The sequence below is a fragment of the Chiloscyllium plagiosum genome, unplaced genomic scaffold (genome assembly GCF_037043375.1).
Source record: "Chiloscyllium plagiosum isolate Xiang-an unplaced genomic scaffold, Cpla_swu_hap1 HiC_scaffold_24, whole genome shotgun sequence".
In the NCBI taxonomy this organism is placed as follows: Eukaryota; Metazoa; Chordata; class Chondrichthyes; order Orectolobiformes; family Hemiscylliidae; genus Chiloscyllium; species Chiloscyllium plagiosum.
Genome location: NW_028270162.1, coordinates 17356441 through 17382583, shown reverse-complemented (window position 1 = coordinate 17382583; position 26143 = coordinate 17356441). Strand labels below are relative to the sequence as shown.

Genomic DNA, 26143 nt, shown 5'->3' with positions numbered 1-26143 from the left:
AACTCCATCAACCTTCATGTCATCAGGAAGAACAGAGATCCCAGAACAAATCCCTGCGGAACACCACTGGTATGATTCTCCAGGTCCTCACTTGCCATCCAACCAATCTCCACATTCAGAGGATCACCTGGCACCTACATTCTGGTGACACCCCAAAAAATCTTTCCTTGTCCCTTATCTCTGAGTCTACATTAGACTAGTGCTGGAAAAGCATAGCCGGTCAGACAGCATCCGAGAAACAGGAAAATCTACGCTTCGGGTAAAAGCCATTCCTGATGAAGGGTTTTTGCCCCAAACGTCGACTTTCCTGCTCCTCGGATGCTGCCTGACCGGCTGTGCTTTTCCAGCACCACTCTAATCTCGACTCTGATCTCCAGCATCTGCAGTCCTCACTTTTGCCCTGTTATCTCTGTGATACTGTTTTCTACTTCTATCAATCCCCAAACCTCATCCCCTTCCTATACATTTACAGGAGGTAGCAGCTGCCCCTTTATCACTATCTACTCACTGTCCAAGTTCCCACATACTCCTTTCTAGCAATTTACTTGACTTCTTTTAATATAGTTTCTGTATTGGCTGTTCACAGTGTGGTCTCTTCCACAATCGGGGAGATCAAACACAGACAGGGTGACAACTTTGCTCAGTTTGCTAGCATGGCACTGACCTGGTCACTTGTCATTTCAATTCATCATCCTGCCCTTGTGCTCAAATTTCTGTCCTTGATCTGCTAGGTTCCAGTGAAAACCAATGCAAGCTGGAGAACCAGCATCCCATCTTCCAATTAGGAATGTTATGCAACCTTCTAAATTCATTGAGTTCCACAAGATGGAACATGTTCTTTCTTCAGAACATGAACTCTGACCTTCATTCTTCCGCCCCTTCCCTCAAAGCGCCAATCCATATGTTGATCTCCACAGATATCACCAGACATGAAACATTAACTCTCCACAATAGTGCAACACCTGCTGAGTTTCTCTGACAACTTCTGTTTTTGATTCTGAATATTACTCTAGTGCTTTAATGTTCGGCTCGGTCTGAAAGCTACCTCAAAGTAAAATATTGCAGTTCTGGAAATCTGAAATGAAAGCTGAAAGTGCTGGAGAAACTCAGCTGGTTTGGGAACATTTGTGGAAAGTTAATGTTTCAAGTCTATTATGATCCTTTTTCAGAACTTTGTTGCTGCCAGATCTGCTGAGTTTCTCAAGCACTTTGTTTTTAACATTGACCTTTACCTTGTTATTAACACCTATTTCAGACCAATGCTTTGTTCTGTACTGTTGCCCTTTGTCTTTTTGTGCCATGATAGCTTTGGTATTTCATCTTTTCCACCCACCTTGTATCAAGGTTTTTCAATGACATGAAAACCATTATATTTTTATCCCTCTCCTCAGTTCCAAAGAAGGTTGATATTGAAAAAAAAACAAATTGCTGGAAAAACTCAACAGGATTCCGGGTAATCAAAGATGGAAGACAGGAAACATTTCTGGCTATAACCGCTGCTCCTTTATTGAGGTATTTTAGGTGTTGGAGGTGATTTCCTCGAATTCCAGGAGCAGCAATTACTGTCTTATATGCTGTTGCATTGTTTTGGAACTTTGGAAAAAAAAGTCAAAACAACAGCAGATTTAAAAGGGAGAAGAACATACAAATGAAGCAGGCCAGTGCAGGAGGGAGGGAGGGGGAGGGAGAGAGAGAGAGAGAGAGAGAGAGAGAGAGAAACTGACACAGCAGTGCTGAATGAATTAGTGTATCGCTGGACATCAGAGTACGTCTGGGAACATTTAAACTGTGAAATTCACAACTGATCTTGGAGGAACTGTTTGGGCGAAGTTCACAGCACAAAAGCAGATAAGTGTATTGTTTTTAAGTGGGACCTACAGAAAGTCTGCAGCAGTGAGTAGAGTGAGCTGTTTCTTGATAATGTTTTTGAGATTTGTCTCTTGATTAAACTTAAAGTATAAGCCATAACTATTTATTTAACCTAGGGCAGTGTTTTGTAGAGGAACAAGATAGTGTTATTTTCTGGGTCTGTAGATTGTGAAGGAGCAAAAATGGTCTTTAATAGAGTGATATGTGCTTCTTGTCAGATGTGGGAGTTTAAAGAGAGTTTAAGGGTTACTGCGGATTATATCTGCAATAAATGCTGTTGGTTGCGAATCTTATCAGATTGAATGGATCTGTCGGAGAGACAGTTAGAAGCAATGAGGAATTTGCAACAGCAACAGTATGTGATGGATGGCAGTTATAGGAAGGGGGGGAAGTCTCAGATACAGACACATAGATGGGTTAACTCCAGAAAAGGTAAGGGAGGTAGGCAGCTAGTGCAGGAGCCTTCTGTGGCTATACCCGTTTCAAACAAGTATGTGGTTTTGGAAAATGTAGGGGGTGATGGATTCTCAGAGGAACGTAGCACGAACAGCCAAGTTTCTGGTATTGAGACTGGCTCGAATGCAATGAGGGTACGTCGGCTTCCAAGAGATCAATTGTGTTAGGGGACTCTCTAGTCCGAGGTACAGACAATTGTTTGTGTGGCCAGCAGCAAAAAATCAGAATGAGGGTCCCTATTCTCTCCCTAGTCATCCTTTTGTCCTTAATGTATTTGTAAAAACTCTTTGGATTGTCCTTAACTCTATTTGCCAAAGCTATTTCATGTCCCCTTTTTGCCCTCCTGATTTCCTTCTTAAGTATACTCTTACTGCCTTTATACTCTAAGGATTAAATCGATCTATCCTGTCTATACCTTACACATGCTTCCTTCTTTTTCTTAACCAAACCCTCAATTTCTTTAGGAGAAAGTGAGGACTGCAGATGCTGGAGATCAGAGCTTAAAAATGTGTTGCTGGAAAAGCGCAGCAGGTCAGGCAGCATCAAAGGAACAGGAGAATCGACGTTTCGGGCATAAGCCCTTCTTCAGGGATGAGGAGGTTGTGCCAAGCAGGCTAAGATAAAAGGTAGGGAGGAGGGACTTGGGGGAGGGGCGTTGGGAATACGATAGTTGGAAGGAGGTTAAAGTGAGGGTGATAAGCCGGAGAAGGGGTGGGGGCGGAGAGGTCGGGACGAAGATTGCAGGTCAAGAAGGCGGTGCTGAGGGTTGGGACTGAGAAAAGATGGAGGGAGGGGAAATGAGAAAGTTGGAGAAATCTGCATTCATCTCTTGCGGATGGAGGGTTCCGAGGCTGAAGATGAGGCGCTCTTCCTCCAGGCGTCGTGTTGCCATGGTCTGGCGATGGAGGAGGCCAAGTACCTACATGTCCTTGGCGGAGTGAGAGGGGGAGTTAAAGTGTTCTGCCACGGGGCGGTTGGGTTGGTTGGTGCGGGTGTCCCAGAGGGGTTCTCTGAAATGTTCCGCAAGTAGGCAGCCTGTCTCCCCAATGTATAGGAGGCCACATTAGGTGCAGCGGATGCAGTAAATGATATGTGTGGAGGTGCAGGTGAATTTCTGATGGATAAGGAAGGATCCCTTGGGGCCTTGGAGGGAAGTGAGGGGGGAGGTGTGGGCGCAAGTTTTGCATTTCTTGCGGTTGCAGGGGAAGGTGCCGGGAGTGGAGGTTGGATTGGTGGGGCGTGTGGATCTGATGAGGGAGTTGCGGAGGGAGTGGTCTTTCCGGAACGCTGATAGGGGTGGGGAGGGAAATATTTCCTTGGTGGTGGTGTCTGTTTGGAGGTGGCGGAAATGATGAAGGATGATACGATGTATCTGGAGGTTGGTGGGGTGGTAGGTGAGGACCAGTGGGGTTCTGTCCTGGTGGCGATTGGAGGAGCGGGGTTCAAGGGCGGAGAAGCGGGAAGTGGAGGAGATGCAGTGGAGAGCATCGTCAACCAAGTCTGAGGGGAAATTGCAGTCTTTGAAGAAGGAGGCCATCTAGGTTGTTTGGTATTGGAATTGGTCCTCCTGGGAGCAGATGCGGCGAAGGCGAAGGAATTGGGAATATGGGATGGCGTTTTTACAGGGGGTAGGGTGGGAGGAGGTGTAATCTAGGTAGCTGTGGGAGTCGGTCGGTTTATAGTAAACGTCCATGTTGAGTCGATCGTCCGAGATAGAAATGGAGAGGTCTAGGAAGGGGAGGGAGGAATCTGAGACGGTCCAGGTAAATTTGATGTCGGGATGGAAGGTGTTAGTAAAGTGGATGAACTGTTCAACCTCCTCGTGGGAGCACGAGGTAACGCCGATACAGTCATCGATGAAGCGGAGGAAAAGGTGGGGGGTGGTGCCAGTGTAGCTGCGGAAGATGGACTGTTCCACATATCCAAAGAAGAGGCAGGCATAGCTGGGGCTCATGCGGGTGCCCATGGCTACTCCTTTGGTTTGGAGAAAATGGGAGGATTGGAAAGAGAAGTTGTTCAGAGTGAGGACCAGTTCAGTCAGTCGAAGGATGGTATCAGTGGAAGGGTACTGGTTGGTTCGGCAGGAAAGGAAGAAGCGGAGGGCTTTGAGGCCTTCGTGATGGGGGAATGGATGTCCATGGTGAAGATAAGGCATTGGGGGCCGGGGAAGCGAAAATCATGGAGGAGGTGGAGGGCGTGGGTGGTGGTACTTTGGTGCACTGATCTTTATATTGCTATTGCCCCCAGAGTTGCCGTCGCCGCATCTACCTCCGGGACAGGCAGCAGCGGAAAGTGACCGAGCAGAGGCTGATAGCTACGTTCCATACCCTTAGGGAGGGCCGCGGGATCGTGTCACACCACAGGTGGCCGACACACACACACACACACACACACACACACACACACACACACACACACACACACACACACACACACACACACACACACACACACACACACACACACACACACACACACACACACAACCCCTCACAGAACCCCTCACAGAACCCCTCACAGAACCCCTCACAGAACCCCTCACAGAACCCCTCACAGAACCCCTCACAGAACCCCTCACAGAACCCCTCACAGACGCAAGTCACTCTACATTCACATACGCACACATATACACTCCCTCACACTCTCAACCCCCCAACCCAGACAGACATACACACACACAGACACAAAGACCCACATACATACATTTACATTCATTGTTTGTGGGGTGAATTTGTACTTGCAGAGTTACATTATACTTTGCTCAAAACTGCATGAATTCATGTAAAATTCTTATCTCAATTTTTAGATTTGAATCTAAACATCATAGCATAGACAGAGAACACAGGGGTCTAATACCTTCAACATATTGTCTAGCTAACACCAATTGTTACAGTTAACCTGAGAATGCAACATTTTAAAAAAGGTTTTGTGATTTCCACATGAAAGAAGTGAAACTATCATGGTATTCGAACAGATGAAAGACTCAACAGACAATCAAGGTATTTTTCAATGTATAATTTCAGTTACATCACACTGTAAATTTTTGCTATAAATTCTGTGTCTTACAATTGTGTCCTTCACAACCACCTGATGAAGGAGCGGGCACTAGTGTGCTTCCAATTAAACCTGTTGGACTATAACCTGGTGATGTGTGATTTTTAACTCCTTATCAGCATTCTCTATCTTGATTGCGTTCCAGTGATTATCCTATAGAGTACATGCATTTCTATGTCAAGTATGAACAGGATTCATCCATTCTTTAACCTTGACTATTGTCATTTGCAACATGATTTAGTCAATTGAAGAGTGTTGTTGTGTTCACAGAAATACTTCAGGAACAAACTACTGCCCCAAATGTAGAAATTCTAACTGATTTAATCCTTCAGCCTAGAGGCCAGTTGAGGTTTGCTGAAGTTCCCAAGTCCCCATTTCTCTTTTAAACAAACCCAATGGAGAAAGGCAATGAAAATGAGATGGCATTTTGATCTCAGGCAATCTCGGTTGACAACTTTATGTACCTTACCCTTTGTATCATAGAAATATAGGGCATGCAAGGAGACCATTTGACCCTATCATGCCTGCACTGGAACTTCAGAACAACAGTAACACTTGGTCCTGCACCTCCACATGACCATGATCCTTTAACTTCAACTTCCTCTTCCTCCATTTCAAATGGATCTATGGAATATAGGTAAAAACAAGGACTGCAGATGCTGGAAACCAGACTCTTGATTAGAGTGGTGCTGGAAAAGCGCAGCAGGTCAGGCAGCATCCGAGGAGCAGGAAAATCGATGCCTCGGGCAAAAGCCCCTCATCAGGAATAATGCTCTATTCTAGTCTAGTCTAAGGAAAATAGACCGACCCCCTTCTGGTGGATTTTCATCCTTGAGGCTGACAACTTCCTGAATGAAACAATTTCTCATTTCCCCCTTAGATTTTTTTGCTTAATACTTTTAAATCTATGTCCTTTGGTTACTGACACACTTGACAGATGGAACAGATTATCTGCTCTATCAAAATTGCTGATTGTGGATTGCATTTGCCACAATGAAAGAATGTCATGGATAAGGTAACTGATCACCTTGAAAAACTTCAGTTACGCAGGGACAATCAGCATGGATTCATTAGGGGATGTCATGCCTGACAAGCTAAGTTTTTGAAGGGGTGACAAAGGTGGTGGACAAATATAAGTCAATGGATGTTGTTCATATGGACTTCCAGTAAGCTTTTGCTACAGTTCCATACAAAAGGCTGTTAGCCAAGGTGGAACCCATGATATTGGAGGCAAATTACTGACGTGATTAGAAAAATCTATTGAGAGGCGGGAAAGAGAGTTGGAATAATTGGTAAGTACTTCAACTGACAGAACATGACTAGTGGTGTCCTGCAGGGATCGGTTTTCAGGCCTCAAGTATTCACAATATTCATTAACTACTTGGATAAGGGCATAAAAACCAAATATCCAAACTTGCTGACAACACAAAGTTGGCAGCATTCTAGACAGAATTGACAACAGCATAAAATTCCTCAGGATATTGATTTATTCAGTGAATAGGCAAAACTGTGGCAGATGGATTTTAATATAAGCAAGGTTATCTATTTTGGACCAAAAATAAAAGGATAGATCAGGGCACTAGTTAAATAACGTGGATGTCCAATGAGATTTGGGATAGCTCTAAAATGCCACAAACAAATGAAGAAAAGAGAGTTAAGGTGGCTAATGGAATACTGTCCTTCATATTTAAAGGTTGGAGTATAGGGTTGCAAATGTTATGCTGCAGTTATACAAAACCCTAGTGCCACCTCACTTAAGAGTACTGTTAGCATATCTGGGCACCACACCTTAGGAAGGATGTTTTAGCCATGGAGGGAGTTCAACCCAGATTTACAAGGATGCTACCTGGACTTCAGGGGTTATGTAATGAAGAGAAATTAAACAAATCAGGTCATTATTCTCCAGAATTTAGAAAGGTTGACAGGGATCTAATAGAGGTCTTCAGGATATTAATAGGAAAAGGCAGGGTAGATAAACTATTTCCACTGGTTGAAGATTCCAGAACCAGGGTGCATAGTCTAAGAATTAGGGCAGGTCATTCAGGCAAGATGTTAGAAAGCACTTCTACATGCAAAGAGTAATGGAAGATTGGAACTCTTCCTCAAAACAATGTTAAGAAGATGTGGGTGTACTGTACTTTTGAGTGTAAAAGCTAGCAGAACTACCTGATAGCATCAAGTGTTCTGAATAAGGTGCAATGTAACATGTGGGCCAGCTACTAGGGTAGCTGGTTGTCTGGAGATAAAATCAGATTCAAATTAGGCCAATCAGTTTAAATTATACTCTGAAAAATACCAAATTCCAATCAAGTTTGAATTTAGTATATTGACAATCTTAAAAGCTAATGACACAATCCTATGCTTTGGGGATATAAGACCAGGGAAAATTGAACAGTTGGGAGGAGATTTGCCAAGGCACTAGCACGTACAGACTGTCTGAAAATAGCTCTCTTATAGGTACCTTGATCGATCAGTTACCTGTGAAACAGAAATCCTAAGAAGAAGAAAAGAAGACAGAGGAAGAGAAGATTTGACATCTGGCTGATTTTGAAAAATTGAAATTTTGGTAAACCTTAGTCAGGGGGTTTTATCAGATTAGTATTAAAGAAGGGAAGATAAAAGATAGTTTAGAGGAAGGAGTTGTAAATAGTTGTTAGTTAATTATTCTATGTTATATTTTAAGAAATAAAGTTGTTAATTTTTACTTTAAATAGTTCTTGGTCTCAAATTTTCACAGATTTCTGCATGGGATAAATCTTTTCTGTGTTGCTGGTGCAAATTAAGCAGGAGAATTTACCCTCTGTCATAACAACAGTGACTGATGCTAATTCAGTTGTTAAATTTAAACCTGAAAGACAAATTTGTACTAAGTAAGGATATTAAGGGATATGGGCCCAAGACTGGCATATGGAGCTAGACCACATATCAGCCATGATTTTAATAAATGGCAGAGTAGGCTCAAGAGGGTGGTGAATGGCCTACCACTGTTCCTATATCCCATGTTCCTAACATCATTTTTAGGCACTTTTTTTAGCTGGTTGATCCTCAAGTGTCTCTAAAGCACGTTTTCATTTATTACCTAGCCTGTACTCACCTTCCCTGACACAATTGGCTCTGTTTTTGACCTTAAACCCACATCTGTTGAAACATCTCAAGCAATGTAAATGAATTGATTTAACATAAAGGGGATTATGAAAAACATCACCGCCCTCAAAAGTTACCAAACCTCCCAACTACAATATTGATTTTGTGTGCCTATTACCAAATTCGAGCTGCTACAGTTACAGGCAGATCCAATCTACTAGAGTATTTTCAAGTCTGGATGGAAAACATGAGAAGAAAGAAGCAAAAACAAAAGTTACTAATCCATTGTAAAAGTAAATGATTTCCTACCTGGTTACCATAAGCTGCATTTATATGGCACTGTGACACAGTGAAATCACCACAAGGTGTTGAAAGAGCATTAGAGAAAATTTGACACCGCTGATAATCAGAATGAGACCTTCAAATAGCACCAAGGAAATTCTGTAAATCTGATTCCTTTCTCGCTCAAGAATAGAGGCAAGAAAGCACAGCTGTTTGTGATTAAAATGGTTAGTTTAATAAAATAGAATCTCAGTGTTCTGGGATATTGATATACTTGGCCCAGGCCTGGCGCCAGGCTTCACTCTCCCATCTCCACCAATTTTTTCAATTTTCTCCAGATACATCTCCGCTGGGAGGGGGAAAAAAAGAGAAAGAAATCTTTCTGCTCACTTTCTGCTCTTCACAGATTTCAGTAGCTACCAAGAGTGGAGGGGGGAAAAAATACATTTTCCTAAAAAAAAATTCAAAGAAATATTCCTTTACCTTTCATCATCTTGGTTCAAGTTCTGCTCCAATTGTAAAGTCCCACTGGATGGCATCTCCCACACATCCTAAAACACAACAGCACAAAGTGCCAATTTGAACTGCTTCCAACTACAAAGTTATTCACATTAATCTAGAGAAAATTGTCAAGATTTCAAGTACTGGAGAATAGAAGAAAGGTTTTCCATATGTTACAATTAGGTGTTGGGACTGCATCTTACAGTTAAGGGAAAATGAAGGAACTGTGACCTGTTCTGAAGTCTGCCCCACTGTAATCCTGGGTGGTTTGATTGAAAGAGGTTAAAGAGAGCCCACATTGCTTTAGTAGGAACTGGTTGGAAGACATTTACATTTGAAGACAAAGCAGTAGCTTCTGTAATAACAGTGGTTAAATCACAAGTGGTTCCTCATGCAGGAATACGGATGAGAAGTCCTCCTCAGATCAGAAAGATGAAATTGGTGGGAAGTCAAAGTTCTTTAACATATCCACAAAAACTGTCAAACAACCTTAACCTTCCAGGATCTAGAAGGAGAACAACTACAGGCAGCAAATCTGCGATTCAGAATGGTGACAGGGGTTTGTGCAAGATGTTAGAACAAGGCTGGAAGATATGCCCAACTTGCATCAAGTGAAAAGAGCTCATTGTGGTAGACAATTGTGAAGATAGATATTTAATAGTACATAACTTGAGTAGAAGTGAGTTTTTAGTGATAGTAAAAGAAAAAATGGAAATGTTCTGTTTGTGATTTCAGTCCAAGTTGCCTCCATAAGTGTTTAGCCAGTAATGCTTTCTGTTAGCCTTTTGTTAGTGTAAAAGCCTTGAGGCATAAAATCATTGCCATCCTTTCAACTGTTAACTTTTAAAAAATAAATTTGAACTTTTCTGATAAGTTTTACAATGATCATAAAGCACATCTATGGGGAAATTATATTAGAATTTTGTATTGAAGGGTTAGCTTAAGACAGGAACCTATGGAATCAATATAGTATTTCAGATCATGTGTTAAACTGATCCTTCTCTATTTATTCAGGTGGATTCCAATGTGTCTTGACAATACTGAAATGAAAAGTGGGATGATATTGCTTGCATGGGCCAACTTTTTAAACCACTACAACAGTTTCTCTTAATTCAATTGTTTGCCATTTACTGGACTTGGCTGTGGGAAAATTGGCTGTTATATTTCTCTAAATGTGAACACATTTCAAAGACAGCACAGGAACTTTAAAGCTGTTTAGATATCTAAAGGCAGCAAACAAATATAGCAGACTTGGAATTTTCAAAATTGATATAGACCCTTTTAGAATAAGGTATTTTAAACTGTTGAGTTTGATTTTAAATGCAGTGTAGGTCAAACTAGACTATGCCACCATTAAAAGTACACTGGAAGTCTGATATTCCATGAGTTTTCAAGTCCAAGCAGTGAAACCATGCTATAACAGAACTGCATAATTGCTCAACTTCTTAGACAATGAAATATCATTGTTGGTTTTACCTCCTGTCAGGTGGCTGCATAATACTGCTATAGAATCCATTGTACTTGCTGATCACCTGCTATTGGTTAGCTCAGTTAGTTTGCAAAGTGATAAAGCAGAGTGGATTCAATTCCCAAACTAGTTAAGGTTCACACAAAGACAAGTCCTTCTCAACCTCTCTCCTTGCCTGAGGCATGGTTAAACCAGCACCAGTTAGACTCTCTATTCTCACTAATTTGACCAAGTTAAAATTATTCTTTATGTTTATCTTAGATGAAATGCTTAAATGCTAAAACTGGTACACATTGACTCAGGTGAGGGCTTTTTTTGGGGGGGCCACGAGACCCCTGCATGGTAAGTGAAACTGCAGGGTACTGATCACTTAATCAGGAAAACTCAATGGAATGATAAAGCACTGATCTAGGTCAGGTTTGATGCCTCAAACTTTACTCATCTCAAGCAACATTTGGACTCATTTCCCTGTTTCTAACTTCTAATTGTTCTCCATGATAGTTACTGGAAATCACTGTGGACATTAGTTGAAGTCAAACCTCTGATAGATTGCAGAGTTACAAAACTGACTAGCTTCAAATACAAAAAAAGACCTGATACTTGGCTGGCTGCTGTTACTAATGTATGGAATCTAACCCAGTAACTATAACTCTAAATAAATATAGAAAGATCTAAATACTATCCAAGTTTGGGCTGACAAACAACATAACATTTGTGCACAGTGCCAGGCAATGCCCATCCCTGGAGTCACAGAATCTGACCATCACCCTTTGACATTCAACGCTGAATCCTCTACTGTGAACATGCTGAAGGTTACCATTGACTAGAAACTTGATTGGAAAAACCTTATAAGTACTCTGCCTGCAAGAGCAGGTCAGAGAATCCTGTAGCAAATAACTCCTATACTGACTCCACAAAGCCTGTCCACCATCTATTAGGTACAAGCCAGGAGAATGATAGAATACTCCCCACTTGATTGAATGAGTGCAGCTCCAATAACACTCAAGAGGCTTGACATAGCCAAGACAAAACAGCCCACTTGATTGATTGTGGATATGGTGCCATTCATTTCTTCCACCATCAACCCAGTGGCAGCAGTGTATACCATCTACAAAAATTCACCATAGGCGACACCTTTAGAACCCACAACCACTGCCATCTAAAAGGATAGTGCATCAGACACATAGGAACACCACCATCTTTAATTTTCGCTCCAAGCCATTCACCATCCTCACTTGGAGACATATTTGTTGGTCCTTCATTGTGGCTAGGTCACAATACCGGAACTCCATCCCTAATAACATTGTAGATGTATCTACACTCAGTCAACTGCAATGGTTCAAGAAATCAGCTCACCCCTTCTCAAAAGGATAAACAATAACTATTGCCCCAGCGAGTGAAGCCCATATCCCAGAAGTGATGTATTAAAAAAAAAGAAAATAAACAGGTGGGCTGGAATGAACTGTGAGAGAGGAAAGAAAAGCAGTATCTCATTACATGCCAAGGCACAATTTTTTTTTAAATAAGCACTCACTTCACTGCCAGAGTGAGAATCGAGTAAACTCTGCTGAATCGCAAACTGGATCAACTGATCGTTCTCATCCTCAACGCCAAGTACCATATTCTTGCCCATTCCACGGATGTGGTAATTTTCTGGTATGGCGAAAACAGATTGATCCACTTTAAATTTAGAGCCTGAGAGAATGAGTAAAAACAAGTACATTTTAACTCCATTTGCTGTAAATTGGCATGTTAATTATTTCAGGTAAACACTACATAGGAAGCTTACACAGAACTTAATAAACTAGCAAGGACAGTGCTTTTTCAACAAAAATCTCACTAATACAGGCAGGGTCAACAACAGTAATAAGTGCTCATAACTTGACTATTAGTTTTGTGAAACTGCAGATTATTGGCCCATTTACTGATAATGAAGATACACTTTCTGGAGATGTTTTTTAAACTTGCTGAGTAGTATGGTTAAATTGGTTATATTTGTACAAAACTGACTTTCTCCCTTTTTAATGTTTTTTCATTAGTCTCAATTAATTTCTAATTGATTTGGTCCACTGCACCCGGTATAGTACCAACTCACAATTACTTATGGGCAGGACATTGCAACTGGTGTCTGAAAACATTATCACATTGGTGCAGTAGTAGGTGCTCTTATTTTGCTACAACTGATCTGGGAATTGAAGGCAGTCAGTCAGAGTCCCTTGAAACGGAAAATGTTCCATTTTACAGTTATATGCTAGGAATCAGAGACTGTAGCGCTATAATTAACAACGATCACTTCCCTCAATATAATCAATATTTCAGTGCAAATCTTTTGAAAAAATATGGAATTCTTAGTCGTAAAACGGTTTCCTTCTTACCAATATACATTTTAGTTCTAACATCACAGCAGGTTTAGCTGAGTCAGTACAAATGCTTTTTATGACATTAACCCACATCATTTGTGATTATCTTTAGTGGAAATAAAGAAATAATTCCATAAATCAAGCAAAAAAAAAGTGTCCAGATTGAGAATTTAAACAGTTATGTAACAGGGTAATGTATACAATCTGCAAACCTCCATTAGATGTTGACATGACCAAGTTGCTCAGTGATCCCTTCTGTGTTTGTGGAGTCAGTGCCTTATCGGTGCTGCATACATTCACATTTCCAAATGTAATTCGTGCATTCAGGACGTAGAATAGTGGGATTTCTGGGACAGAAGACAGGATAATTTTGGAGAAACAATTTAAACAATAAGACTGCCATGCCTACAGTCCTGAGGAGTCATACTGGACTCATAATATTAGCTCTGTTTCTCTCTCCACAGATGCTGCCAGACCTGCTGAGTTTCTCCACCATTCTGTTTTAAATTATCTTGCTGATGGGTAACTAAAGTGATTTAGTCGAGGCAAAACTATTCAATTTCCTTTTACAAAGTATAGAGTTATTGATATTAACTCAAACTTTGCTAGCCCTGCAAACTATTCTGGAAGCCTAGTGATTGACGGAAAAAAAATGTAAAAGATAATTGGTATCTTAATTGAAATATAATCACTGTTGTAGGAAACGTAGCAGCCAGTGGGCGCACAAGGTCGCACAAATAACAGAAGTAAACAGAAGTAACAGAAGTAAATCTGTTTTTTTTGGTTAGTTGTGGGATAAAGGGCACTGAAAAAAAACTCCCTATTAATCACTGAACAATTCATTTAGATCTTTTACAAACAGCTGAGAGAGTTGATGGCATTACAATTAAAATCTTGTCTGAAACATGAAACCTCTCACAGTGGAGCACTGCCTTAATATAGCACTCAAGTGTCAATCTAGATTATGCAAAAGGTTTGCAAGTGGGGCTTGACTGCATAACTTCCTAATCAGGAGGTGAGCATGCTACCACAAACCAAGGCCAAAGGCCTGTTTACTTGCCTAGTTTCTATTCCCAATATTTTGTCCTCCTTTACTAAAGGTCCTTCATGATATAGAGCTTTTCAGTTGCCAGGGCTTCCACTTCCTCAAGTTCCTGATTTATGAGCAATGACTTAGGTCTGAGCATATACAGACAGTATTTGAAGAGTATTTGACTGCAGAAGGTAACATTGATGCTCACCAGGTGTCAATACATAACATTCTTGTAGAAATTACTAGACACAAAAAAAAGTCATAATTTGAATGTTACCTATTTTGACAGGAAATCCTGGTGGCAGCTGTAATGTGATGAAGTCTCTGAGTTTTGCGAAATGTATGCTGCTCCTTGCCATCAGATCAATTATTGGAATTACCTGCTCCACAAAGGACAGTGGGTATTCCTCGCATAGCCACAGTGTTGCTTTAAATCTGATTAGACCAAAGGGATGTAAAATAGACCGATTAGGATGAAAAGCCCTGAATTTGACCCAAATTAACCTGGGAAACATGCAAATTTTTTGTGGTCAGGTGGCCATCAGTAGAAATGGTTAAGAGCTATACTCAAGCATGCTGGGAATTTTTGGCCAAGCTAGTTTAACTCTGACCTTGGTTAAAACTGCAGCCAGGACACAATGTGACCTGTTCTGTAAGCTGTGAATGAAATAACTCCAGATGCGGGTATCCTGTCACCAAGTCACCCTTTATTTTTGCATGGATAGTCCTTGACACGAGCCAGCTCTGAGTGAACAAGATCTCTAACACTCTTCTCTTTCAGCCAGGGCTCCCGGATTGGACCAGATTAAGAGCCACAATCAGGAAACCCATTCTGAGCTCCACCTGGCTGACGTCATTACAATCACTAAGTGATCTGCAATTTCGTGTATTGACCAAATAAGGCAAGTGTCATAGCAGTCAACGAGACAGACCAGCACAGTACCACCTTGTATGGTGCACAGAATGTAGCTGTTTATTTGGGGTAGCACAGTGGCTCAGTGGTTAGCACTGCTGTCTCATAGGGCCAGGGACCCGGGTTTGATTCCCACCTCGGGTGACTTGTGCAAACTCCACAGAGACATTGTCCCCCTGTCTGCGTGGGTTACCTCCAGGTGCTCCGGTTTCTTCCCACAATCCAAAGATGTGCAGGTCAGGTGAATTGGCCATGCTAAATTGCCCACAGTACTAAGTGCATTAGTCAGGAGTAAATATAAGGTAGGGGAACGGGTCTGGATGGTTTACTCTTCGGAGAGTCAGTGTGGACTTGTTGGGCCAAAGGGCCTGTTTCCATACTGTAGGGAATCTAATATTAACCAGTAAAACTGCATTGGCCACGATCAAACAATGTGATCAGATTTTGGTCAATTCATTGAGTGCCAGACGTTTCTGGAAAAGGGCACGTTTGAGACAAAAGCAGAACAAAGGATTTCTCAAACCAACAAAGAACAATTAATCACAGGAGTAGGCTCTTTGCACCTCCAAGCCTGTGCTGCCACATTTTTGCCCTTCCATATTAAAACTATTTTCACTTAAAGGAACCGTATCACTCTATTCCCTTCCCATTCATGTATGCGTTCAGGTGCTTCTTTAATGCTGCTATTGTGTCTGCTTCCACCACCAGCACCATCACCACCACCAATACTACCTCTGGAAATGTGTTCCAAGCACTCATCACCCACTATGTGGGCGGCACGGTGGCACAGTGGTTAGTACTGCTGCTTCACAGCGCCAGAGACCCGGGTTCATTTCCCGTCTCAGGCGACTGACAGTGTGGAGTTTGCACGTTCTCCCCGTGTCTGCGTGGGTTTCCTCCGGGTGCTCCGGTTTCCTACCACAGTCCAAAGATGTGCAGGTCAGGTGAATTGGCCATACTAAATTGCCTGTAGTGTTAGGTAAGGGGTAAATGTAGGGGTATGGGTGGGTTTCGCTTCGGCGGGTCGGTGTGGACTTGTTGGGCCGAAGGGCCTGTTTCCACACTGTAATCTAATCTAATCTAAAACATTTCTTAAAACTTCCCCTGTCACATGTTGAACCTGTGCCCACTAGTAGGTGACCCCTCCATGCTGGGAATAAGCCTCATACTTTCCATTCTATTCATGCCATTCACAGTCTTTTAAACTTCTATTAGGTCGCCACTCAATCTCCTGTGTTCCAGTGAAAACAAACCCGTCTAGCCAACCTTTCTTCATAGCTAAAATCCCTCTTATCAGGCAACTTCCTGATAAACCTTTTCTTTACCCTCTCCAAAGCATCCATATCCTTCTGTTAGTGTGGTGATCAGAACAGTGCATCATATTCCAAGTAAATGGCCTAACTAAATTTCTACAAAACTGTAGCATGACTTGTCTTTCCTTATTCTGGATTAGTGGTGCTGGAAGAGCACAGCAGTTCAGGCAGCATCCAAGGAGCTTCGAAATCGATGTTTCGGGCAAAAACCCTTCATCAGGACTTTTGCCCAAAACGTCGATTTCGAAGCTCCTTGGATGCTGCCTGAACTGCTGTGCTCTTCCAGCACCACTAATCCAGAATCTGGTTTCCAGCATCTGCAGTCATTGTTTTTACCTTGTCTTTCCTTCTACTCAATGCCCCTTCCAAATGAAAGCAAACATACCATAGGCCATTTTTTTTTACTACTTATCTACCGCGCCGCCAGATTCAATGATCTGTGGACCTGCACAAACAGATCCTCTGCATATCAATAAGGGTTCTTCCATTCACTGTATAATTTGTATCTATACATGATCTTCCAAAACGTATTCCTCACATTTGTCCGGATTAAACTCTATCTGCCATTTTTCTGCCCATGCCAACATTTGAGAAGTATATGTTGTGGAGTTATCTTCAGAGAAGACAAAGAACCACTAGGCAAGATCTACACAGTGCAAAGTTGGCCACTTCACTCAAATTAGTGTTTGATTCAAGCCAAATGTATTGTGTTAGAGTTAAATGTGAACTAAGTTCAAGTAAGGTAAATGTGAAGTTAAATAAAGTGAGTTTAAGTTAGATGAAGTAAGAAGCACTGTAATGCCTGTGTGTGTTTTATATTGAGTATTATTACCTAAAAAGAGTTAAATGAATTCTGAGTTGGCTCCTTGCCTTTTATCATTCACCCAAGGGAAGAATTCCTGGGTAAAAGTTTTGAGTACTGCTTCAATATCTGAGGAATGGTGAGTGATAATGAACATTGTGAAGTCATTGGTAAACATCCCAACTTCTGATCTTGTGGTGAAGGGAAGGTCATTGGTGAAGTGGGTGAAGATGGTTCAACCCAGTGCAGCAGTTCACCAACACCTTGTCAAGTGGAATAGGGAAGAGCAATTAACACCAGCCTAGCCAATGATGCTCCTATTCCATGAATAAATAAATTTAAATTAAAAACTGTAATTTACACCCTCATTACTTACCTTCAGTTAGCAGCTTTCCCAAAAACAGATTAAAATAGAGACAGGATAAGCTGGCACCTTTTCCATTGGAGCACAGGAAGTTCGGAACTAGGGGAGTTCAAAAGTAGGCATATTTTAAAGGTGAGAGGGGAGAAGGATTAAAAAAGGGACCTGAGGGGCAACATTTTCACAGAGAGTGGTGCATACATGGAATGAACTGCCAGGGGAAGTGGTAGATGAGGGTATAGTTATAACATTTAAAAGACATTTGGATAGGTACATGAATAGGAAAGGTTTGGAGAGATACAGGCTAAATATAAGCACATGGGACTAGTTTAGTTTCGGAAACTTGGTCAGCATGAACGAGTTGAACTGAAGGAGCGGTTTTGCTGCTGTATTGCTCTGCACAATTTTCTATTTACTCAGTTTTATTTATTCATTTGTGTGAGCTGGGCATTGTGAGCTGAGCCAATGTTTATTGCCTGTCCCTCATTGCCCTTGAGAAGGTGGCATTAAGCTGCCTTCTTGAACTGTTGCAGGTTGACCTACAATGCCATCAGGGAGAGAGCTCCAAGATTTTGACCCAGCAACAGTGAAGGAATGACAATATTGTTCCAAGTCAGGCTTGGAGGAGAATTTAAAGGTAGTGGATCTTGGGTGAATTTCTGCAGTGAGTCTTGTAGATAATACACATGACTGCTACTGAACATCGATGGTTGATGGAGTAGATGCTTGTGGATGGAGTGCCAATCAAGTGGGCTGCTTTGTCCTGGATGCTGTTAAGCTTCTTGAGAATTGTTCGAACAGCACCCACCCAGGAAGGTGTGGTGTAATCCATCCTGACTTGTGCCTTGTAATTGAAGGACAGGTTATGGGGAGTCAGGAGGTGAGATACCAACTGCAGTATTCCTAGCCTCTAACCTGCTCTTGTACCCACTGTGTTTATATAGTGAGTCCAGTTGAGTTCCAGTCAATGATAAATCCCAGGATGTTAACCGTGAGGGATGCATGAATGGTAACAAGGGGCGGTGGTTAGATTGTCTCTTATTGGCGATAGTCATAGCCTGGCATTTGTGTGGTGCAAATGTTGCTTGCCACTTGTCAGCCCAAGTCTGGATATTGTCAGATCTTGTTGCATTTTAACATGGACTGCTTCAGTATCTGAGGAGTCATGAATGGTGCTGAATATTGTGCAATTAGTGAACATCTCCACTTATGGTGGAGGGATGGTCATTAATGAAGTAGCTGAAGATAGTTCGGTCTAGGACACTACACTCAGGAACTCCCGTTGAGATGTTCTAAAGTTGGGATGATTGACTTCCAACAAACACAACCACCTTTTGCTAGGGCTCCTTGATGCTGAGCTCAGTTGAATGCAGCCTTGATATCAAGGGCCGTTAATCTCACTTCAACTCTGGAACTCAGTTCTTTTGTTTAATTTGGAGCCAAGGTTGTAATGAGTGCCCCTTGTAGAAGCCAAATTGGGTGTCACTAAGCAGATTGTTAATGAGCATGTATGAAACTTAATAGCACTATTGATGACACGTTCCATCACTTTACTGGTAATTGAGAGTAGACTGATGGGGTGGTAACAGGCCGAGTTGGATTTGTTCTGCTTTTAATGTACAGGCATAGTTGAGCAATTTTTTACATTGTTGGAATACATTACATTCAAACAAAATACATTTGCTCTAATAGTATTCTTGGGTTACTGTCAATGACATTACTTGCGTGTTTTGACAGAAAGCTCCATTGGCCGACCAATGTCTCTGTCTCCAAGGTCAAACTCTGGGTTGAAATATTCCTCTGGCATGATGGATGTCACATTGTGGATAGTTGCAGTTTCTGTGATGAGGTGCTGCAAATATAAAGACAAGGCAGTAAAGGGAGATACTGTCTATATTGGTAAAATGTTCAAATGCAACAGGTCACACTGTAAAAAGGTGAGTACGTATGTGCAAACCTTGAGATAACTATATGTGGAGACTTTCAGCTCAATTTTATGGTCAGTCATACAACTGAATGAGCAAAATCTCCATTCAATTTTCACTATATATAGTTAGATATTTCATGTGTTTATGCTATCAAGTGAAGAAGTCAATGCACTCAATGTTAATGAGAATTCCGAATATCCATGACCTATCTACATTTCAAAATCACATCCATTAGTTGTCTACAGACCAATTAGTGGCTGTCCTCATTGAGATGGGGGTATAAAGACTAATTAGAGGCATCATTAAGATGGACAGAAGTGCGGTGTGGTGCTTAGACTGAAGACATTGGTGGGGAAGACAAAGCAAACAGCGATTTTTAGGTGTCCTTGGTTACTTGCAATCTAGAATAGAGAAAAGAAACATGAAAAGCTGTCGAGAAACAGTTATCCTCTAAATTACCTCATTCTGTGGACTGATGTGCTCCTCTGCTTTTCCCAGCAGAGATTCAAGCAGATTTTTATCATCTGTAAAATAAAATACACAGTAAAGTTAGAAAAATTAGGCTGTGTTTTCAAGGATTTAAAATTGAAAGAAGGGAAGCTTCTCCAAATGATCTCTGATCTAACAAAATTGGGACCAAAGCAGATAAAAGAGCAAGAACACTGCTCTATATTTAGCTCGAGCTATTCAACGTGAAATCTGTTGAAAGATGATAGACAAGAGCATGATCTAGAAATCAAAGAGTTCTCAATGCTTCGAGTGCAGCCAGAACTAAAGATTTTTTTGAAAACTCCAACATTTGATTAAAAAAAACTAATACTGAAGAACAACAAAGGGGATTGATCAGCTAAAACAGGTATGAAATGACCAGGTCATTTATTCCACTGAACCGCTCATCTACATTCTTAAAAAAAAATTGTAAACTCACTTAAAAATTCAGTTATTCTACTTGCTTAAAGTCCATTGTTTATATAGCGCTTTTCACTATTTCAGGACATCTTAAAAGGGCTTCTGCTCGAAACGTAGATTCTCCTGTTCCTTGGATGTCAGGCTTATGCCCGAAACGTCGATTCTCCTGTTCCTTGGATGCTGCCTGACCTGCTGCGCTTTTCCAGCAACACATTTTCAGATCTTAAAATGCTGTACCCCAGGTAACAGATTAATTTTTGAAATATACCACTGCTGTAGTGTGGGGAATGTGGCAGCCAATTTCCAAAGAGCAAGTTCACACAGGAACAAATGACCAAGTTAACATTTAGTTGTTGGTTGCAGGACTGATATCGGCCAAGCCATTTTAAATATTTTTCAGTCCACCCAAGTGGTCAGTCTGAGGCTCTGTGCAACTTCTCTCCCCAGCAAACAGCTCTTTGTGCTGCACGGAAATGCCAGCCTAGTGCTCAGACACAAGTTGCTTAAAGTGGATTTAAAAGTTCTTTTGACTTCCAAGTAAAATACTATTGTTGAACTCAAGCTGACAGTTCAACGGTACTCACTGTTGGTTTACTATAAACCAATAAAGTGTTAAGGATTTTGGTATGGCTAAGGTAGGAAATGCACATATCTTTAGTCCCTGTACTCCATGACTAACTGTGAAATTTAATTATGTTACCCTGTTGCTTATATAGTCAATCTTATGCTTTCTCTATATTTTTGTTTCCTTTATTGTTTCATAGGATGTGGGCATCACTGAAAAGGCTAGGCATTTATTGGCCATTCTTAACTGACCTTGAACTGAGTGTCTTGCTTGGCCATTTCAGAAGGCAGTTAAGAGTCAGCCACATTGCTGGGGTCTAGAATCATATCTGGGCCATGTAAAGGATGGCTGAACTCCTTCCCTAAAGGACAGTTTATAATAGTTTCATGATCAATATTACTGCAACTAGCTTTCAATTATTAATTGAACTTAAATTCCACCAACTGCCATGCTGGGATTTGAATCTGTGATTCAGAACATTATCCTAGACCTTAGGATTATCAGTCCACTGATATAACCACTATGCCACTGCCTTATTGGTATTCTAAGCCTGACATAGAGAGATTAAAACAAAAATAGACTTATTTAATGAACACCATCTGATTGAAGAAATCTAGAGAAGTTAGAACTGTTTTTCTTGAAGAGAAGGCCAATAGCAGATTTGACTGAAGTTTTCAAAATCACTAGAGGTGGACAGGGTAGATAAGGAAATATTGTTCCTGCTCATAAACCATCACGCACGAAAGACAACAGAATTAAAATGATTTACAAAAATAGTAAAGCGATGAGAGAAGAAACTTTTAACGCAAGTGGTTTGGGTTTCTACCACCACTTCAAAGTGTGGTGGAGGCAGGTTCAATTGAGGCAAAGAGGGCATTAGATAATTACTGATATTGAAATAATGTGCAGGTTAATGGTGAAAAGATGCACCAAATCATGAGACTCAATTGGAGAAGAGTTGCAGCACCGATGGATCAAATAGCCTTCCATTGCACCATAATAATTTTGTACAGATATAGAACTTGTTAACATTTGCAGTTAAAGGGGTGGTTGGATTTCTCACTGCAGAGATTCACAATCACATTAATCCAGAATCTCAGGAGCATGAATTTGAATCCCATCACGGTACATGGTGAAATTTGGATTCAATAAAAATCTGGAATCAAAAGCTGGCCCAATGAGGCCAGACATGTGGCAAATTAATGCTCTCCATTTTCAAAGTCACACAATATAGCTGTGTAAAAAGTGTAGATGTCGGTAGTTTGTTACCCACTTTCAATTAATCGAGGAAGAATCAAGCATATTGCTGCTCAACAGAATCACATGTCAGACAGACCACAACTTTGTTTATCAGAATGTAGTTCAATTATTTGGTTTCTAGTGACATGGAAGCTAAAGAACTACTTGCTCAATGAAACAAGGGGAGTAGAAAGCTGATAGTTCCCCTCTCTGTTCCTGTTCTTTCTAGGTGCTTCTAAATGTTGATACATTTTGGATTGGTGGGACAGCTTTGTGAAATACTGAAAACAGGAGTCAACCTTTGGAAGGGCGATGGTTTGACTACCTCTAAGTTTTCTGAGGGAATTTGGCATCTTATCTTAGAGGTCAGATCAATTTTCCTTCATGTGAATCCAACGAAAGCAATGGGACCAGATGCAGTACACTCAGAGCATGCACAGATCAACTGGCAGAGGTCTTCTCAAACATCTTCAACCTCTCCCTGCAGCAGGCCACTGTCCCTGTTTCAAGAGGGCCAGCATCATCCTTGTGCCGAAGAAGGCTCATGCAGCATGTCTCAATGACTACCGTCTAGTGGCCCTAACTTCGGTGGTCATGAAGTGCTTTGAAAGGCTAGTCATGGTATTAATCAACTCCAGCCTCCTCACTACTCTTGACCCACTCCAATTTGCCTATCAGACAAACTGATCCACATCAGGTGCCTTATCACTTGCCCTTAACTCTTCCCTCGAACATCCTGACACCAAGAACAGCTATGTAAGAATCCTACTCATGGACTGCAGTTCAGCCTTTAACATGATTATCCCCTCGAGAATAATTACTAAACGGAGTGATCTCAGACTAAGCCCCATTCTCTGAAAATAGATCCTCAGTTTCCTGACCCACAGGCCACAATCAGTGAAGATTGGAAACAATATTTCATCCTCACTAACATTCAACACTAGTGCACCCCCAGGGGTGCATACTCAGCCACCTACTGTATTCAGTGTATACCCAAGACTGTGTCGCCAAATACCAGATTAATGCCATTTACAAGTTCGCTGATGACACCACCATAGTCCGTCGAATCTCAGAGAGGGACGAAACAGACTACAGACAGGAGATGGAAGACCTGGAAGAATGGTGCACTGAGAACAACCTAGCTCTCAATGCCGGCAAAACCAAGGAAGTCATTATTGACTTTTGGCAGGATGTTACTCATGCCCTCTAGACATTAACAGCAGAGGTGAAATGAGTGGAGAGTGTCAAGCTTCTGGGAGTGGTCATCTCTTCATGCGGAAGCACTGATTACAAAGGCCCAACAATGTCTCTTCTTCCTTGGGCAGCTGAGAAAATTTGGCATGACGGCGAATACCCTTGCCAACTTTTATAGGTGCGCCATCGAGAGCATTCTATCTGGATGTATCACTACCCGATATGGCAACTGTACCATTCAAGATCGGAGATGGCTATAGAGAATGGGGAACTTCGCCCAGACAATCACAAAGGCCAACCTCTCATCTGTAGATTCTGTAGAAACCTCCCATCTACCAGGCCCGCTGTCAAGGAAGGGCCGCCAGCATTCTCAAAGATCCATCCCACCCTGGCAATGCTTTATTACAATGTTTATCATGGGGGAGAAGGTACAGAAGCCTGACCACATGCACCAGCTGGTTTCTAAACAGTTTCTACCCTACTCTTGTTAGAATGCTGAATGGACTCAAACTCTTAGCCTGTACCTGTGTTTTGGCTTTTGCCACTGTTTACTTATCTATGCTATTTATCTACGTGATCAGCCTGTATTGCTCGCAAGACAAAGCTTTTCATTGTGCCTCGGTACACGTGATAGTAAATTTAATTCAATTCAATTCTCGTTGAAGGGCTTGTTTTTTCGTAGTTGGTGTTTGGAGTTATTAAAAGTAAGACACTAAGTGAGTGAATGACAGACTACACTGCATGGATGTCAGTGAGGATTAAAAATGTGCAATTTTGACAAGCTGGGGAAATGCACCAACATACAAATGTGTTCAGTCTTCAAGTTTATAGATCTGTTTGAAAGAGTGACTGAAAGGAATAAGGTGCTTTAACATAAAAATCAAAAGATTACACAAGCCAAATGTCCAGGTGCTATGTTTACAAATGGCAACTAAGCAAAGCAAAAGTCAACTAATATGTAAAGATTTACAAGTTCTTTTCTTTTCTCAAGCCTGCTAAAATATTAATGAAGTCATAAAAATCTGTAGCATGGAAAAAAACCCTTAGGTCCACTGTGTCCATGCCAGTTAAAAACAACCAACTATTCTAATTCCATTTTCCAAAACTTTATGTTTTGGCATCTAAGTGCACATCTAAATACTACTTCAATGTTATGAAGATTTCTGCCTCTCCCATGCTTACAGGCAATGAGTTCCAGATTACCACCACCCTCTGGGTGAAAAACAGAAATAGTATAATTTAGTTATTAATTTGTCACCACCATATCAGAGTTTAGGCAGTAGGCTTCCTTTGCAAAACAGGTATGCATTTTACAGAACACCTTTGAAGCAGTTTTCTTGTCTTTGGCTACACGTGTATCCGTATTAATTGTATAGTTTAAAATTTTAATTTTCAAAAGATTGTGCATTTTGTTTTATAAAATACTGGGCATATTTTGTACCATGTGGCAAATACAGTTTGCATTGAAATTATATTGGATAGCGCTAGTCTATGATATGGTCCTATTTTTACCAAATATGATTAATCCTCACAAACCAAAAGAATATTAGCTGTGGTGTACAATGGAGCACAGTTCCATCATGTGAATTGGAATGCTAAAGCTACATCCTGGGATTTGTGTTCCATTTACATTTGAGAAAAAAAGATTATCTTTTTAAATTTTACCCAAATTCAAAGATCACCAACAGTTTTCTTTTCATGGGGGGGGGTGGGGGCATTTGAAGAAAAATATGTACTTGCAAGTTAAATATGGTCAAAGCAGCAGGCTGGATCAACTGGTCTTTCTTAAATATCAGAGAACACAATTCCACATTGGTTTATTTCTATACCTTTATATTTGGTCTTCTCATCGTCAGTCAGGTGTTCTGTTCTGCTTCTGGTTACCACATCAACATTGTTCACAGTGAAAACCTAGAAAAATACATTCAAATATGCTCATTCATTTCACCCCTTATTTTTCTCCTTTATTTCCTGGAAATGGAAATTCACAATGTGCAAACCTTTTAGTATTTCATTGAATGTACAAGACTAAATAGTGACATCAACAGACCCAACATAAAAGCTAACAACCACGAATGCTGGAAATCTGATATAAAAACAGAAAATGCTTTAAACACTCAGCAAATTAGTGTCTGTGCAGAGAGAAACAAATGTAACGTTTCAGGCTATGACCTTTTAGCAAAACTACTAACAGTCTATTCGTTTGTGGAGCACGTACCTTTAGATGAATCTGCCAAATTGTTTATCTAATCCCACTCGGTACTCTTAAACGCTGGTACTGATTACCCCCCACCCCCTTTCTCTTTCCCACACAAGAATTTGCAGCTAGAATCTATGAGAGTTTATCTGGATATTGTTAATCTATTTTCATTTTTTCCTCTTTCATTGGTGTCCCAGAACTCCATCATGAAGTGATTATCTCTTAAGAAAAAGGAGATGATTACAAGAAACCGTGGATACCTCCCTCAAGAGTTTTCATTCAAGTGGACTGAAATACAAGGAAGAAAGAAAACCAGAAATGTCTTGTTTAGCTGTACCTTGGCCTCATATGCTTGAACAACATCAGTCTTGTCTGTCCGCCAGCCCCAGAATCCACATTTGTTCCTATGGGATAAGTAGAGAGTTAACCATATTTTTCACCTTCTCAATATCACATCTCTTCCTCCCATATATCTTTGGCAAGTACAACTATAAGCAAAACACACCTAGCTTTCAATTACTGAAACAAATTAATCTCCAGTCTATTTGTTTTTGAAAAGTAGTATTTGCAAAATATTCAAAAGAATAAATGTCCACTGTCCAGATGAGACAC

At 41.0% G+C, this 26143-nt stretch overlaps 1 protein-coding gene across 1 annotated transcript in view; it reads right to left on the bottom strand.

Annotated features, from left to right (window-relative positions):
* Nucleotides 1-26143, bottom strand: part of ankrd13a (ankyrin repeat domain 13A) — a 51727-nt gene that overhangs the window by 3335 nt on the left and 22249 nt on the right. The window contains exons 7-14 of the mRNA XM_043715517.2: nt 25869-25935; nt 25161-25242; nt 19884-19948; nt 19218-19348; nt 14385-14542; nt 13287-13421; nt 12249-12409; nt 9229-9296 (exon numbers count right to left, since the gene is read on the bottom strand). Coding sequence (XP_043571452.2) covers nt 9229-9296; nt 12249-12409; nt 13287-13421; nt 14385-14542; nt 19218-19348; nt 19884-19948; nt 25161-25242; nt 25869-25935 — 867 coding nt within the window. The remainder of the gene's footprint in view (nt 1-9228; nt 9297-12248; nt 12410-13286; nt 13422-14384; nt 14543-19217; nt 19349-19883; nt 19949-25160; nt 25243-25868; nt 25936-26143) is intronic.